Consider the following 16006-nt stretch of genomic DNA (forward strand, 5'->3'; position numbering starts at 1 on the left):
TTCAACGACTGCCTATTTCAAATACAGCGGCCGTTTTCGACAGTCCTTTTTTCTCGACCATGCCTAATTTAACGGCTAATATACTTTTCCAGGAATAACGTAGAACCCGTAAACTTCACACATGTGTTCCGAAAGGACACATCTGTTAAACCAGATGATAAAAGTTTTCATAGGTTGTTCATAAACAAAACAATTTGTCAAGTTAATTTGCAAGAACTGGCTTCGTTTTAATAGAAATAAATGAAAAACTTTACCTACCTATTTACAGCTGGGTTACATTTCCAGCTGGGTTACATTTCCAGCGGGCGTCAGGATAGCCGGTTATCCAGTGTGCTGTAGATTTTGTGAAAATTTTCTCAGCACTGAGATGTTAACACTTAATTAACGACGTTCTCGATCTTACATATCTGCAACCGTTTCATTCACTTACGACGTGATCCTTGTCTGCTTCAGTATAAACGTTACATCTGTGCTTGCTGGGCGATCTATAACCTTTTTACATCGATTCAACGTAAAATCCTACTAATAAATTTATTATAAGCATGCGTTCATGAATTTACGCTGCTTTGTCACAGTCTTGGGCAAGCTTCACAAATCCTACCCCTACCTCTACCCCTTCCTGACCACCGTCTTCTATATTTTGCATTAAATCAAAATGTACTTGTTGGATATTTGAACAAGCCGTCTATAATATTTTTCCGTTATAGCTTTTTTTTGTTTTGGGTCTACTTTGCAAATATATAAGTTATATGCTATGAAAAAATCGTGTTTCAGACGTTCATACTTTTGAGAGAACTTAGGTTAAAACCTTTGACCTTTTGTGAAACAGTCCTTTGGGTGTCAGTTGTTCTCCTTGAATAGTTTTCGACAATAAATACGTTCTAAATAGCTATTATATATATATATATTTTTTTTTTATATAAAATTAGCATTGATTTAATTACAGTACTATCCACGTTTTATCCTACATATAACTGAGCTAGACATCGTCCTAAAGATCTCCAAAATATCTTTAAAATCTAAAAAAAATATTTTCATCACCCTCAACATTCTTTACAGTGTAGTATCAGTGGTAAAAAAATCAAGGAAAACCCTAAAGAAAAGGTTGACAGAGTAAAAGATGACAAATCAAATTGGTATACGTTTGGCTCATCGTTATGTTTTAATCGGCTGGGTATTTGGTCGAAAACTAAGCCCGCTCTCTTATTTTCTTATTCTTGTTATCTTTGGACAAAATAATAACAATTTGTGCTTTACTTCCTAAAATAATTTCAGCAAAAACGTACCAATGTCTGACAGTTTTTATTTACTTTGACACGCATCAATACAGTATTTGCTACATTTGAGAAAACGCTCTTATCGATCTCCATGTGGTACTAGTAAGAATCCCGAAAATGTGGAATATACTTCATCTGCACGCCCATACAACACACTTGTTCCGTGACCTTTTATATAGACCCGGTCACCTGAAAGAAAAATACGTTTTACTGTTATTAGCACATATTTTATTCACTGTGAATTTCGTTCTAAAATAAAAAAAAAAATCCTACTTTCGAATAAATGAGCCGTGCCATGAGAAAACCAACATAGCGCAGTCTGGTCAGGATCCATGCTGTTCGCTAACTGTTTCTCTAATTGCAATAGGCTTTCAAAGCGAACAGCATGGATCCTGACCAGACTGCGCGGATTCAAGAGAGACTGACGTCATCATTTGACGTCATTCGTAATGAAAAATAAATTTCAAAAGCTCATTAACAATATGTCGTCGTTTGGAAACAATATTAAAACGTGAAATAAACTGTGACCGGGGCCTCCATGGTCGAGTGGTTGGTTAAGGACTCACTGCCTTCAAATCACTTGCCACTAAACGATGTGGGTCCAAGCCTCGCTTTAGACGTGTAATTCTTCATGACTGTGTGGAAGCAGTCTGGATGGCTAAAGTAAGGTCCACATTTCTACCAATGTGCCCACGGGAAAAAATGTTCAACGGGGCATGTGGGGTATTCATCAAACATCAAAAGCTTGAAAGTCGCCATGTGGTCTATGATTGTTTCGGCGTGACATTAAACCCAACAAAAACAAACAAACAAAAAACCTGTGACAGAAACATATTCAATAACTTAAACTTAATAACTGTATAGGCAAGATTTGAAAAACGTAGTATTGAACGAATCTGATCTATTCAAAATTTTATAAACTGTGTTTCAATTGCTTAGGCATCAGTTCTTGGAAGTTCCATCTTATCTTAAAATCATCTAAAGCTATTGTCAAAATAGAGAAAATACATAATCAAATGGTAAGAAAACACAACACTTCTTCCAGTATAACACATGAACTTAAACATATGTGTCAGCTTCATACAGGGAGGTAATCCAAACAATGGATTCAATGTAACCTTCTATTGTTTGAATGAAAATATTTTCAAACCTAAAATAATATCGTAATTACGATTTAACAAGAAAGAAATATATCTTATGTTAAAAAATAATAAATGTAACAATTTTATAAAAACAAATTTGTTATCAGCCTTTAAAGGTGCAAAATAAAGACAAATGAATAGACATAAATCTTAAAACAAGACTGAACATTTTGAAATATACTACTAAACATTACGATAGCCGTGCAGTATTCCCTTGAAATCAACACATGTATAGAGAAACAAATGATTGTTTCTGTATTTTCTTAGACTGAATAAATAACTGTATTTCCATGATGACAGTTATACACGATTTGCATGAAAACTATGAGATGTACAAATTTTTAGTTTCAAATTGACATTGACATATATTAGGCCAAGACAATGTGTTTAATGTCTAAAATTTTATTGAATTAATGTAGCCATATGTACACAATTCAGTGTATTTAGGTACAGTTCAATCACATTTTGTTTCTACAGTGTAAGATGGTTATTCATTTATATTCTAAAACCTATGCTGAAAAGAGATTAACTGAAAAAGTTTGCAGACGAAGTTGTGAAAATACTTTTATTCGGGAAGGGCCTAAATTGTCATCACGAAAACTTGTAGTATACCTGTATCATAAGAATGATTTTCATGAAGTTTTTGTGAGTTACAAAAATGTTTAATTTCCTATGCTAAATCACGTTATCGTTTGGGTATATAATATATGTTGCATCTATTTATAAATTAAAGTCTCGTTTCGGAGGATTCTTCAAAAAAAATCCGAAGATGCGAGACGGGTTCGTAAGCAGTCGGAAACCATACTTTCGGTTTGAAATTAGCATTTTATTTTGTTTATTTATTGGTTATTCTTGAACATATTCATGACTACTTGGTCAGATCAGATGCAGTGGGTCATATTTTCAGTAAATAGGAAGTCTCAGCTACAAACACTGGTTTTCATATAATACTTGTTCGGGTGTTAGTAGTGGACCTTTAAAATATTTTGGCCATCCAGCTGGCTTATGGAAAGTCGGTGGTACTACCCATGTGCCCGCTCGTGATGAAATAATGTACGGAGGGCGTAACATTAAACAAACATTTATGTTGTACCCTGTGGTCTTCCTCCACCATAAAAAGCTGCAAAGTCGCAATATGAACTATAACTGTGTCGGTGCGACGTAAAACCCAATGAAATAAATAAATTTAAAATATTTTGATGATGTAATAGTTCATACAATACATATTTTGTGTCGTTTAATCCATTCTTGATTGTAGAATACGTTCGTGGATGACACAGTTACTAGTATTGAACTAGGAAACACCCTAACGCCCTTTGACCTCCAAGTGTGATATTGACCTTTGAGAAAGGGGTATGGATGTGGCGCATTACACATCATGTTATCATGGGTACATTTATGCCAAGTTATATTGATATCCCTTTAAGATTGTTGAGTTAAAGACCCGTCAGACTTCCAAGTGTAACATTGACCTTTCAGCTAGGGGTACGGTTTTGCGCATGACACGTTGTCTCATCCAGGGGAATATTTGTACAACCAGATATCTAAATCCAGATTGGCATGACAAAATTATAGACACAGACAGGGAAAACCCTATTGACATCTGATCTCCAAGTGTAACCTTGACCTTTAAATTAGGGTTCAGTCGGGTGGACGGATAGCTCAGTGGTTTGCACACTGGTCTTCCAATCCTGAGGTCGGGGGTTCGATCCCCGGCAGTTACTCGGGAATTTTCAGAAACGCTTTTCAGTGTTCCCCACCCAACAAGAGGTGTACTGGTCAGAAACCCAGGCAATCCTCGCATGTATCAGTGCTATACACTGGGCACGTGAAAGAACCAGGCTGTCTATTCGCAACGAGCTAGGCTAAGTTAGCCGGACAAGCCTGTATCTGATTTCTGATCTCTCTGTCATGGGGGCTTTGTCTCACTCTGTCCCTCTGGTCAGATCGCTCTGTGTCTGTACTGGTAGAGGATGAATTATGCGCCATGTGTGGCTGCATTTGAACTATGTAAAGCGCCTTTGAACGTGAAATTGATCATGAAAAGGGCGCTATATAAATCTGGTAGAATAATAATAATTATTATAATTCAGTGTGTTGCACATGACACGGCGACTTATCATGGGGAACATTTATGCCTCATCATATTGTAATCCTTTGATGAATGACAGATTCCGAGCCGGACACGAAACAGACCCTGTTCATACGATGTTAATATTTGACTGCCAATTGTGACCTTGACCTTTGAGGTAGGGGTATGAAAGTTGTGCATGACACATTCCCAGCCAGCATTCCATATCGGTCCGATATCAAACCGACGTCGTTGTCTATAACGGCCCAATATCGGCTTCAATATCGGCTGCAAATAGGAATGATGTCGGCCCGGCGTCGGCAGACGATATCGGGCCAACATCATAATGACATCGGTCCGACATTGGCAAACAATATTTAGCCAACATAAAAATTATATCGGCCCGATATTGGCAGATCATATCGTTGTCGCGAAATAGTGTGACACGCAGTGCTTCATCAAAGTTTTCTTCATATATACACTTTATAAATTCTCAGAGTAATTTACTTGAGAACAGATGTGTCTCGCATCATGTGTATGATGGTTATTTGATTTTATTGATATAATATTTTTCAGAACTATATACTACATGTTTTATACAGTTACGTAAGTTTTCTGTATATTCTTAACATTATTAAAATTGTTCAATTAGAATTTTAAACATATTTATATTTTCATTTTTTTTTTGTAAATATAAATATGTCTACGGCGGCATTCTACATAAAATAAAAATGAATTTTAATTATAACCTCCCTTTATTACATATAAAATTTTGATAAATACTGTCTACAAATTTTGTTTGAAACTTAGTTTGATTAATTCTCGCATACATCATATTTGCTTAATAAATTAGCACACATAAACAATTAGATTACTTTTTCACGTTTTTCAATAATATTTTGAAAAATATAGCTATATTAGAGAATCCAATATCGGCCCGATGTCAATCCGACTTACGAAATAGTTACACTGATTGATGTCGATCTACCGATTTCAATATTTTGTGGCAGTTCAACAGTCCGATCTCGGCGATATATGATCAATGTGTGTCGATTCGCCGTAAAACCTAACTCACTCACTCACAACGACCCGACGTCGGCCCTACATCGGCACATTTTGCCGACATTCCGACATTATACCTATATCGAGCTGATATAGTCATGCTGGCTGGGTTGTCTTATTATGCGGTACATTTGTCCAAAGTGATATTAAAATCTCTTCCTGGATGGCAGACTTATGAACCAGACAGGAAAAAGCCCTGTTGACATTTGACCTCCAAATGTGATCTTGACCTTTGAGCTAGGTGTCTGGGTGTTGCGTGCGACACGTCGACTCATCATGCAAAATATTTTTGCCAAGTAATATTTATGATGGATGACAGAGTTATGGACCGGACAAGAAACTGTGGATGGACGGACAGACAGACGGAAAAGCGCAATTTCGAAGTCCCCGTAGGAAGTTAAGTGACAACAGAAAAACAATAATTCTTACCATTTTGAAGAGACAAAGTAATAGAGTTGCTTGCTGATGCATAATCATTTGCGTTATGAGCGTAAGTACCAATCTGGTACTGATCATTCTTGTACACGTCCAGATTCATTGTTCCTGCCTAAAATAAACAATTGAATTGTAGGGCCCTCGAACTGGCAAATGTAATAAATATAGTTTCTGTGTACATCTAGATGCATTGCTCATGCCTGAATTGAATCATAAAATTGTCGGACCCTTGAACTGGGAGGAAATGCAATAAATGCAGTTCCTGAATTCATCTTATTTCATTGTGCATCCCTAAACTAACAATCGAAATATCGTTCTCATGAACTGGCAGAAAATATATTATATTTTATTCCTGTATACATCTAGATGCATTGTTCATGCCTTTATTGAAAACCTTACTCATGAACCTGAACAAAAATGTTTAAAGAATTCGTGATATTACCTTCAAGTAAAATGTATATATATATATATATATATATATATATATATATATATATATATATATATATATATATATATATATATATATATAGTATTGTAAGCCTAATGTTAATACAAATAAATATATTTATTTTATGCTTACATAAACTATATGTAAAGATTATTCGTATGTTCGAATATATATAGTACACAATATTACCTACAACTGTATGATAAAGTCGGTCCAAGTATTGAAATGCCTTTGCTAAGGTCAATGACGTACAATCCTTTGAATCATACTGTACATACTATTTTGTATCATAGCTCGGTGTTTTTTCTTAACAAATTAAGGTAAATCGAATACACTGAGCGCAGGGTGCAGTTACTAAAAGTGTGCAGGTATTAAATACCCGCACGCTAGATACCGCATTGTCGGATAGGAAAGTATGCCAGCGTGTATGGGAGTGTCTCTAACAGCAGACAGCGAAGTGCATTTTATTGATTTTCTGCACTCGCATTGGTTTATTTTACTTTAAACATTTGTAAAGCAAAGATTTTAAGTACTCACTGAACAGCTGTATATGGCAATGTGGAACGCCTACAGAACTACCATTTATGGATGGCTATGATACAAAACGGAAAGAACATTAAAACTCTCAGGTATGATTTATAATCCGTGGCTACGCTCCCTCATACAAATCGTTTACCCTCGAGTTTCAATGCTCTTTCTATTACATATCCACACTGTATCAATTTCAAACCTCAACTTTGAGTGCGTTTGGTTGTTCGACGCCTGACTACGGCATACCGGGTAATAGTATCTCCTTGCTCAGCACTAAATATCTAAACTTAAGGCTTTTAGCATTACGTAAAACGCCAGGTTTGTATTTTGTTGGTCTGTGTGTACCGCGTTTTGTTCGTCATATGCGACGTAACATTAAACAAACCTTTACATTGTACCCTATTTAGTGCACGACGGGCTACATAAAAGCAGGTTAAATACTCACAGTTTCTGAAATTCCGTGATAGATGAATGTGTACAAACCAGCTTGAGGACAAGTAAACACACCGGTACTGCTATCATAACCGTTTCCTTAAATAGAAACAGATATATGCATTTTAATGTACACATTAAGATCGATCTCTTAAAGTATATCCGCTAGAAACGTTGTTTTACCCATCTTCGCCGATCATCAAAAAAATAACACATTAATCTTTATCGTGGAAACACAACTAGTAATTCCAAAACAAATCGCACATATTTTTTGTCAAAACGACATGAAAGGAAGATATCTATTGTATCAGATTAACATTGTTTAGTAGAAAAAATACCTTTATTTGTCCAAATAACATTATATTTGACAGTGGCATTTTGGGCTAGATTAACGTTGCTGTCGAGTCCGACGGAAAACGCTACAAAATTGTCAGTCTGGCGTCGGTAAGGCACGCCTGAAATATATATAAAGCTGTAATGTCTTTTATTACAGTCGTTTGCATCAACACTTATTTTTCGAATTATATAGAAATGCCATTTGCAGACTTAACTGTTTTGGGGTGACTTATACAATATAGTTATACTGTATCAAAAGCGAAAATATATTACAGATATATCATAACAGATAATTTTTTTGCAATACCAACACGCACATCTGTTGCAGACTTAACCATTTAATTGCTACACAGTATTTTTGTGTTTGAACTATTAAGAAGAACAAATAACACTTTTTTTAATTATTAAAATGTGTGATTCATAGATTATACTGTACTGGACGGTATCTGCAATAATCAAGAACAATTTACAAAACATAGCTGAACTACTGATAACCAAGTCAATACAGATATATTTGTATTTCTTTCACACTAACTGTAGTCAAAAGCAATTTTTGAAATAGAGGGATATCTAGTCGTAATCCTGGAAAATTTTAAGAAGTGTCTATTTTTCACAGTATTTTATTCTTTAAAAAAAGATGTGTCACTCTGAAAAAAAAGACTTTGAAAACTGTTTAGCAGTCTTAATGGCATGCTAACGGCGGACTATACTATATATCGCAGCCGTAGTATATGTATTGTTAAGTACAAACTTTACTACACTGGTTTTACTGTGGGGATTCGGGTTGAAAAGACGAAATTCAACAACCGAGATACTTACACTTTTAATGTGAAAGTAAGTCAAAGAGTTTGTTCCTAAGCAATAAAGCGTGCACAATGTCTGTTATACGTTTACTTAAAAATACGTACCTGCTTTACGTAGATCGATGGCGGAAACTGCGACCGCAAAGAACACGCAACAAAATACATGTGAGGGAAATGACTTCATTCTGTAATAGACTGGTCATATGTACACGCGAGTTAACTTAGCAATTCCTATTTATAAACCGTTACGTGTACAAGGAAAATACCTCTGAGCTGGCCATAAGTGTAGAGAACTCATGCCAATATCATGATTTTCTACACTCCAGGTGAAATAGAAATGTAAACTTTTAAGGAAGTAAATAACACCTTACAGTATTTTTGTCAGTCAAAATGTGGTTAATAAAATCTTAAAGAAGATCCATGATTTTTTAATACTTTAATCTAATTAATTTTCAGAATTAATGCTATATACGATATTTTGTGTCTTAAACGTTAAACAAGCAACTATTCCTTTTAATGTTTTTCAATGTTCAACTAAATTTTGTATATTTGATCAAGTTCAACTGCTCAATTTACTAGATATATGTAACTCTTATATTTCTATAATTCATGAAAACCATGTAATCAACATGAACATGTCTTGCAAATGTGTGGTATACAATTTCGTATGCAGAAGAGGGAAGATAAAGTCTCGTAACATTATTCTGTGTTCTCGGGTCTGATTCCTACACATCTATCTTCTGTGTGTATGCTCCGACATCCGAAAGCAGTATGTATGCTCCGACATCCGGAAGCAGTGTGTATGCTCCGACATCAGGAAGCAGGAAGACTGTTTAGAGTCCGCCGCTTCTACTTCCTTTCCGACTGAACATTTGTTCCACCCTGTAACACTTAGGTACTATCAACGTGTATTCGAAATATACGAAGTGCTATTTTTACGGCTTTAATTAATTTGCTAGACAATAAGACTTTGCATAATTTCAAAATATATAAATTAATGTAATTAAAAGAAAAATATGCTAACCTCTTATCTGTTGTTTATTCTATTGAAATTGACGTCTTCAAAACTTGAGTTTAATAGCCGTCCCGGCAACAGAAATAACTCTTATCTCAAGAGTTTTGTACTGCGTGCCTGGCTGGTCTGGCGTCCTTTTAAGTTCAATTTTATCCGATAAAGATAGGTTTTGACATAGATTTAATTTTGACCGACTAAATGATCACGACCAGGTCCTATGTCTACATTGCACTGCACTTGTACACCAGTGACCTGAAAGATTTTTGTATGCACGAAATGTTCATCAAATGTCTTATCAATAGATTGTCGTAATATTGTCGCAGACAGTTTATTTTGATAAAACCTTTTGGTCAGGTAAGTTGCAAAATCTTTATTTACAGTTTCCTAAATGTTTTTTTTCCTCGAAGTATTATCTTTATTTAAGTCTCATCAATTTACAAGTTTTACACATACTATGTCTATAGGTACAAGTACATCGCCACTCTACATAAGAGTTATAAGAGACTACCAGTATCATGGCTATGACATATATGAACTATTCTACGACGGCAATGATATCAGTATAAATACAGTCAAACATGTATTATAGACCACCTCTGAGCAGAGTCCACCTGGCTCTAAAGACCACATGTTTTGTTCCCCATTTTAACATTAACAGTGCATTTCAACCTGTAAATAAAAACCACCTCCCAATAAAGACCACATTTTGGCTCTCCCAAGGGTGGTCTTTATAGACAAGTTTGACTATAACTGAATATATCTTTGTAATCTAACATATAAAGACTGCAATAAAGTTACAAAAATGAAGAAAGGTACCACTGGGCGTTTATAAAATGGATGTAGTGGGATTAGTGTTCCCTTCCATCAGATCGGAGATAATTTGATTAGCAAAGAAGTTCCAGGGAACAATAAAAAGAAATACAATACGTAATAGAAAATGCCAAATTGAATACATCTTTCACAGAAAAATGTTTCTAATCATTAATAATTTATAAACTGCCTATGCTGCAAGATTAAATATCAACAGGACAGGTTTTGTCACATAATGTGAGTAAACAGAAAAACATAATCAATTTTTAAAAACTGTCAAACAAATTGTAACTTCTTTGGGATTCGTTCAGTAGTGAAATGAGGTGTGGATAATTTACATTGCAATGAATTATACTACAAAACTGCTTACCCGACATGTGATGTTTTGCCACTATCTTATTATTTTTCGGATATACTGCCGTTTTAAGTTTATATAGTTAAAAGCATGCAAAATTTCAAAAAAAAAGAAAAAAAAGAAATCGTTTGAATCGTTTAAAAATATAAGATATTTCATTATTTAAGTGTAGATTATGATGTTAAACTCAAAAGAAACGGTTATTGTTAGTTGGATGAAACGCCGCGAGGACACAATTCTGGTCATATGGCGACTTTTCAGATTTGATGGTGGAGGAATACCCCAAGTACCCCTACGATTCCTGTGATTTCAAGTCGGCGACCTTAACCACTCGGCCAGGGAGGCCCATAAGAAATGGTTTGATGTCACGCAAATACTTTTTCAATGCAAGAAACGTACTAATTGCATTAGATGAAGCATTCCAACGTTATATCTTCTATGTACAATAATTGCGTTGTTAGATTTTCCATGTACTTTATGTAAGTATAATCTATCAGAAATAATATTTTATTGTTTCAGCAATATGTTAGTCATCCTCTTTGCTAGTGCCGCATTAGGACTAGGTAGGCATACTACATGTACTTCCTTTACACGGACAGATAGAGTAAATAAGTAAGAAATAGCATCGAGTTGCCTGTCAGAATCGGGCACCCTGTGGAAACTACTTCCCAAGGGAAAATACTTTTTAACTCTTTGACTGCATGCATGATATTAACCAATGAAACGTTTTTGCATGAAAATGAAGAAATAGTACTTTCAAAATTTTACCTGTACGAAACGGGCATTCCATGGAACATACTTCAAATGGGAAGAACGTGCACTTATTAACCCTTTGAAAATATCATTAAACAATGAAATCATTATTTCAGTGGCTGGTCAAGCCAATGAAGTTGCCTTCTCAGTTGGCCTGACGTATATCCAAGCTCTGCCGAACGCAGCAAACGTAGTGTATGACAGAATCTATACAAACATAGGTGCTGCCTATAATTCAACATCTGGTACCTTTACATGCCCTACAGCTGGTTACTACGTTTTTGAGGTAAACTATTGCTTACAGTAATACTTATCAATCATTCTTGATGACATTAATTTCGTTGTTGTTACTAAAACTGCTCTTTCTAGAGATACAAATTAAATACTTGTAGTTTCAACATCTGGAGATTAATGGAAAGAGCATTCTGCCTGCTCATTGAGATTTAATTTTGTCAGCTGCTATTACCATGAATTCCACGAAAATAAGTCGTCTGCACGGGTTTCTATAGTTTGAAAATTGATCAACTGGCTTGCAAAAATTTTCAATTCAAAGTTAATTAGTGGTACGCCGCTGCACTGCAATTTCTGGACTACACATGTTGATTCGGTTGCCGTCATTAAATACACCATGTAAGTCATACTGCATCATCCATGTCTGGCATATCTATCCTAGCCTATTTCAATAGACATTCTGGCTTTTCAACATTTCCGGTGTGTAACACCGATGTACAATAAGCTGTTTTCACTAGATAGACGGTCGAGCGTATCACAGAAAGCCCTTGCCTGGACTGTGACTCCAACCCCGAACCTCTGAAATGAGAGTCAAGCTTGTTACCACTAGTGCAGCGGGCCATCCGTTCCACAGAAACCCCTTGCCTGGACTGTGATTCCAACCCTGAACCTCTGAAATGACAGTCAAGCGTGTTACCACTACAGCAAAGGAATATACAACTATTGGTTGTGTACATTTAAGGAATCAGTTTTTTGATCGTTATCATTTATACTCTAAAATATTAGCTATGATATGGTTTTTACATTTTCTTCCTGTTTTCAGTTTCATACTTTATCTGAACAAGACAAGTCCTCATGGCTAGAACTATACCACAACAACAAATATATCCAATCAATTTATGGACACACATCAAATGACTACGCCAGTGGAGGAAACGCAGTGGTTCTTCTCCTAGCAGTAGGAGATAAGGTTAGTAGGCGAACTTCATTGAGTAACAGCAATTCGTGTTACAGGAACTTTATGTCAACGGCAAATATTTTGTGTTTTAACCAAGGACAACAATTATGTCATTTCTTGTAAAATTTCAAAATTGCATCATTTACTGATAACATTTTTGTTCTCTAACGAAGCTATTAATATTGTTGCATTCAGCCTTGTCAGTGCACAAACAGTCGTCGAAATTTTCGCGTCTTATTTCCAGTTTCGAATCACCTGCGTCTTACTGTTGGCCTTTTATCATTCCAAAACATCGCGACTTACCGCAGGGCTCTTTACAATTAATGGTCCAAACGTTTGATATAGAATAATTTTATATAAGAAAATTGTCCATCTAGATCAAAGAAGATCGGCGGCTCAATCCAGGTGCCCTCCCAAACCTGACGCGGATATCGGGTTTCTGTCCCTCCTCTAAAAAAAGTTAAAAACACGTCGTGTAACGGTGGTAAAAGACGCCCGTAATTTTGAGTTATTATTTCTGGTTCTTTTGGCTCGTGGGGTTTATTGTTAATTTTGATGTGTTTCTATTTAGGATATTCGCTTTTCCTTTCTTAAGTAGACTGCGGTAAACAGAGTTTGTTATTATTTTATCTAGTTGCTTTCTGTGCTTTAAAAGCCTCATTTTTAGATTGATTAAGCTCACAAAGCAAATACACAAATAGTACTTGTGGTTACCTGTTGTCAACTGTTTTCTTATTCTGCAGGATTATCAGGTATTGGTCGTTAGACTGATTAACAAATATCATTAAAATTACGTATATTCGTAACGTACATTCGTTACCTTAGAAATGTATCCTTGAACGTGAGTGGATCCATCTCAAAAGCTGTTAAAGGAATAAAATGCAAACACATTAGTTCGAAAGAGTTAACATTCAAGTATTCTAATAAACCCACAACTACTTAATCCTTGATGGATAATTAAGGCACCGCCTAGCATGGGAATTTATCTTTTATATATCCCCTTAAAAAGAAACTTTTCACCACTCAAAAAGAAGTGAAATTTCGCTTGAAACAGTGAAGTTTACTTTTAGTGCCGTCATAACTGTTACAGCGAATATCATATATTGCAAAATTAACAGGAAGCCGGTGTTACGGTGACGTCATTCGCCGCGTTATAGCACTGGCTTCAGGATTTTTTAGTTTGTTGGCACTCCACGTAGCAACTTGACGGACTGTTTTCAGTTGCATTTACAGTTTTCATTACGAAAAAGAAATAAAAGAATCATGTTGGCACGGTTTGCGAATTTCTGTGACTGATTCGGGGTGCTCTGCTGTTCATGCAGACAACTAGTCTGTGGACTGTACATAAACAGGAGCCGGAAAACATCGAAAAAATTGCCTCAGTATATGCAGACAACAAAGACGAATAACTATATACTGATGTTACCGTCTCGGGGAGTGGCGTTTTGCACCGTGGATAAATTCCCTATAAAGTCTACAGTGATAAATATTGCTTAAAACGACACATGTTTTCATTAAACAGAAAACAAAATCTATAGATAAAAGAACAATCAAAATTAAGCCTTTTTGGTTTGTGTTTCATACAAAGATCAAAGATTAAATGTTAAAAATCAGGGTTTATGAATTATCATAGGCACAAAGCAATCATTAGATATTTACAATAAAATTTACATTTAGATTTGGCTGACAAATTTGGCTGATATACTGAGGGCCATTAATTGGGAACACAATAGCAATAGATAAGGCCGTGCTGTAAAGCAGGCTTTGACACGATTAACTTTATCTTTATTGTCAAGGCCAGTTTACAATTTTGACAAATATAATTTGTTATCTTGTAAAATAAAGTGCTTAAACAGACTAGCCTTCAGATCGTTGGAACAAAAATATATATACATATTTTTAGATATATGGTAATACATGATATATTACTTATTAAATAAGAAGACTTTTAAAACTTATTTACTTACACACTAAATGTTACGGATACACATTAGAATTTTCTGTTTTTACTACTTTGACGATGAAAATCGAAAAGGCGTTTGACGTCTTTACTCCTGGTTAACTGTCTCCATTATAAATATCTATATTTTAAAGACATATTTCACTACTTCCGTTCTAGCGCTATTGGTAACGACGATGGGAAAATGTCTTTATTGTCGCGGCAGTCTGGGGTTCAATTCCCGTCGCGGTCATCTTTTTTCTTGATTTGGATTCTTTTAAAAATATTTTAGAAACAAAAACTCACTTTCATATGTTCATAATATGACAAAACTACAAATTGAAAGAACGATTATTTTTCAGTCAAATCTGGAGGTCAGTCCTTTTAAAATGGTGTTGATGTATACTTAGAAATCGACATTGGAATAATTTATGACTGCGGTGTTCTGGCATTAAAGCCGTTTACTCTGAAATTAGATAATAACCTTATTATACAGGCCACCACAAAATACGAGTTTTTTCCTCTATTAAAAAGCGAATCTAAAATCTATACATACATACTGTAATTATTATGTTTAAAGTTACTTTTTTGAAGTACAGAATTATTTCAGAATAAAGTCTCTGTGCGGTAAAAGCTACTTAAATAATGGCTAGAAGTAACTAGATCACGTGTTACTTGCTTCTCATTTACACTAATAACAGTAAAATCTACCTTTTATATTTCAACTAGTCAACAAATCATATGCGTGTTTTATTTTCAGGTATATATTAAATCTGTAGACGGCTCGTACGGGTACGATACCGTTCTGTATGGAGCGGCTGACGAGATTTATTCAACTTTCAGTGGCTACCTTGTTCATGCAACTTAAAAACAAATGTATTTGTGTACAGATTATAAAAAGTATATATAAAATAAAATCTAATACATACATTCTTTCTTGGAGAGTTTGATTTAAACAACTTTTTTTGAAATTAGCTTCTTGCGAATCAACGAGAGACATGTCATTTAATTGCAACAAGTTTAAGCAAAATGCACTTACAATGGATAATAAATGGAAAAGTATATTGGGTACAAGTTTACTATGGGAAAAATGCGGAACACTATTTTCAGATCTTATGCTTCTTTTTTAAGCAATGCAATTTCGTGGGCCTTTTCACGAAATTATCTTTACAGAACGTACTTACAATACATTTGATGTGAGCGGAAAATGACCTTTGTATCACTTGCAAGTGAAGAAGAGAAAGTTTAAGGCATCTCTTGAGGGAGTGTTTACATGCACAGTATTAATATGTGCAAAATATTTTAAGTAATAATCAGTATAAGCGGCAAATCCTGTAAAAAGTAGAGAAATGAAAAACTTCAGTGCAGCTATGTCGTTACCCCCATTATGTTTAACACTTCAATA

The 16006-nt window shown here is 35.0% G+C and overlaps 2 protein-coding genes across 2 annotated transcripts in view; one reads left to right on the plus strand and one right to left on the minus strand.

Moving 5' to 3' along the window:
- The window catches only part of LOC128550518 (uncharacterized), a 31812-nt gene extending 16281 nt beyond the window's left edge, over nucleotides 1–15531 (plus strand). Inside the window, exons 8-11 of the mRNA XM_053529727.1 lie at nucleotides 11240–11283; nucleotides 11590–11759; nucleotides 12528–12674; nucleotides 15362–15531. Of these exons, the coding sequence (XP_053385702.1) occupies nucleotides 11240–11283; nucleotides 11590–11759; nucleotides 12528–12674; nucleotides 15362–15469 (469 nt within the window). The 3' untranslated portion in view covers nucleotides 15470–15531. The remainder of the gene's footprint in view (nucleotides 1–11239; nucleotides 11284–11589; nucleotides 11760–12527; nucleotides 12675–15361) is intronic.
- Nucleotides 1287–9718, minus strand: LOC128550448 (complement C1q-like protein 2). Its single transcript, XM_053529523.1, has 6 exons — nucleotides 9565–9718; nucleotides 8646–8725; nucleotides 7740–7856; nucleotides 7415–7500; nucleotides 5982–6099; nucleotides 1287–1466 (listed from the first exon to the last, which is right to left on the minus strand). Exons 2-6 carry the CDS (start codon nucleotides 8722–8724, stop codon nucleotides 1357–1359), a joined length of 510 nt encoding a protein of 169 aa, XP_053385498.1. The 5' UTR covers nucleotide 8725; nucleotides 9565–9718; the 3' UTR covers nucleotides 1287–1356.
- Nucleotides 15532–16006: the final 475 nt, after the last annotated feature.

Source organism: Mercenaria mercenaria, chromosome 18 (genome assembly GCF_021730395.1).
Source record: "Mercenaria mercenaria strain notata chromosome 18, MADL_Memer_1, whole genome shotgun sequence".
Classification (NCBI taxonomy): domain Eukaryota; kingdom Metazoa; phylum Mollusca; class Bivalvia; order Venerida; family Veneridae; genus Mercenaria; species Mercenaria mercenaria.

What these genes read in the sequence shown, in the direction of transcription:
- LOC128550448 (XM_053529523.1), bottom strand. Translation starts at nt 8,724, where the DNA reads ATGAAGTCATTTCCCTCACATGTATTTTGTTGCGTGTTCTTTGCGGTC. An exon ending in CATCGATCTACGTAAAGCAG is followed by an intron (nt 7,857 to 8,645) that starts GTACGTATTTTT and finishes TATATATTTCAG; the next exon opens with GCGTGCCTTACCGACGCCAG. An exon ending in ATCACGGAATTTCAGAAACT is followed by an intron (nt 6,100 to 7,414) that starts GTGAGTATTTAA and finishes TGTTTATTTTAG; the next exon opens with GCAGGAACAATGAATCTGGA.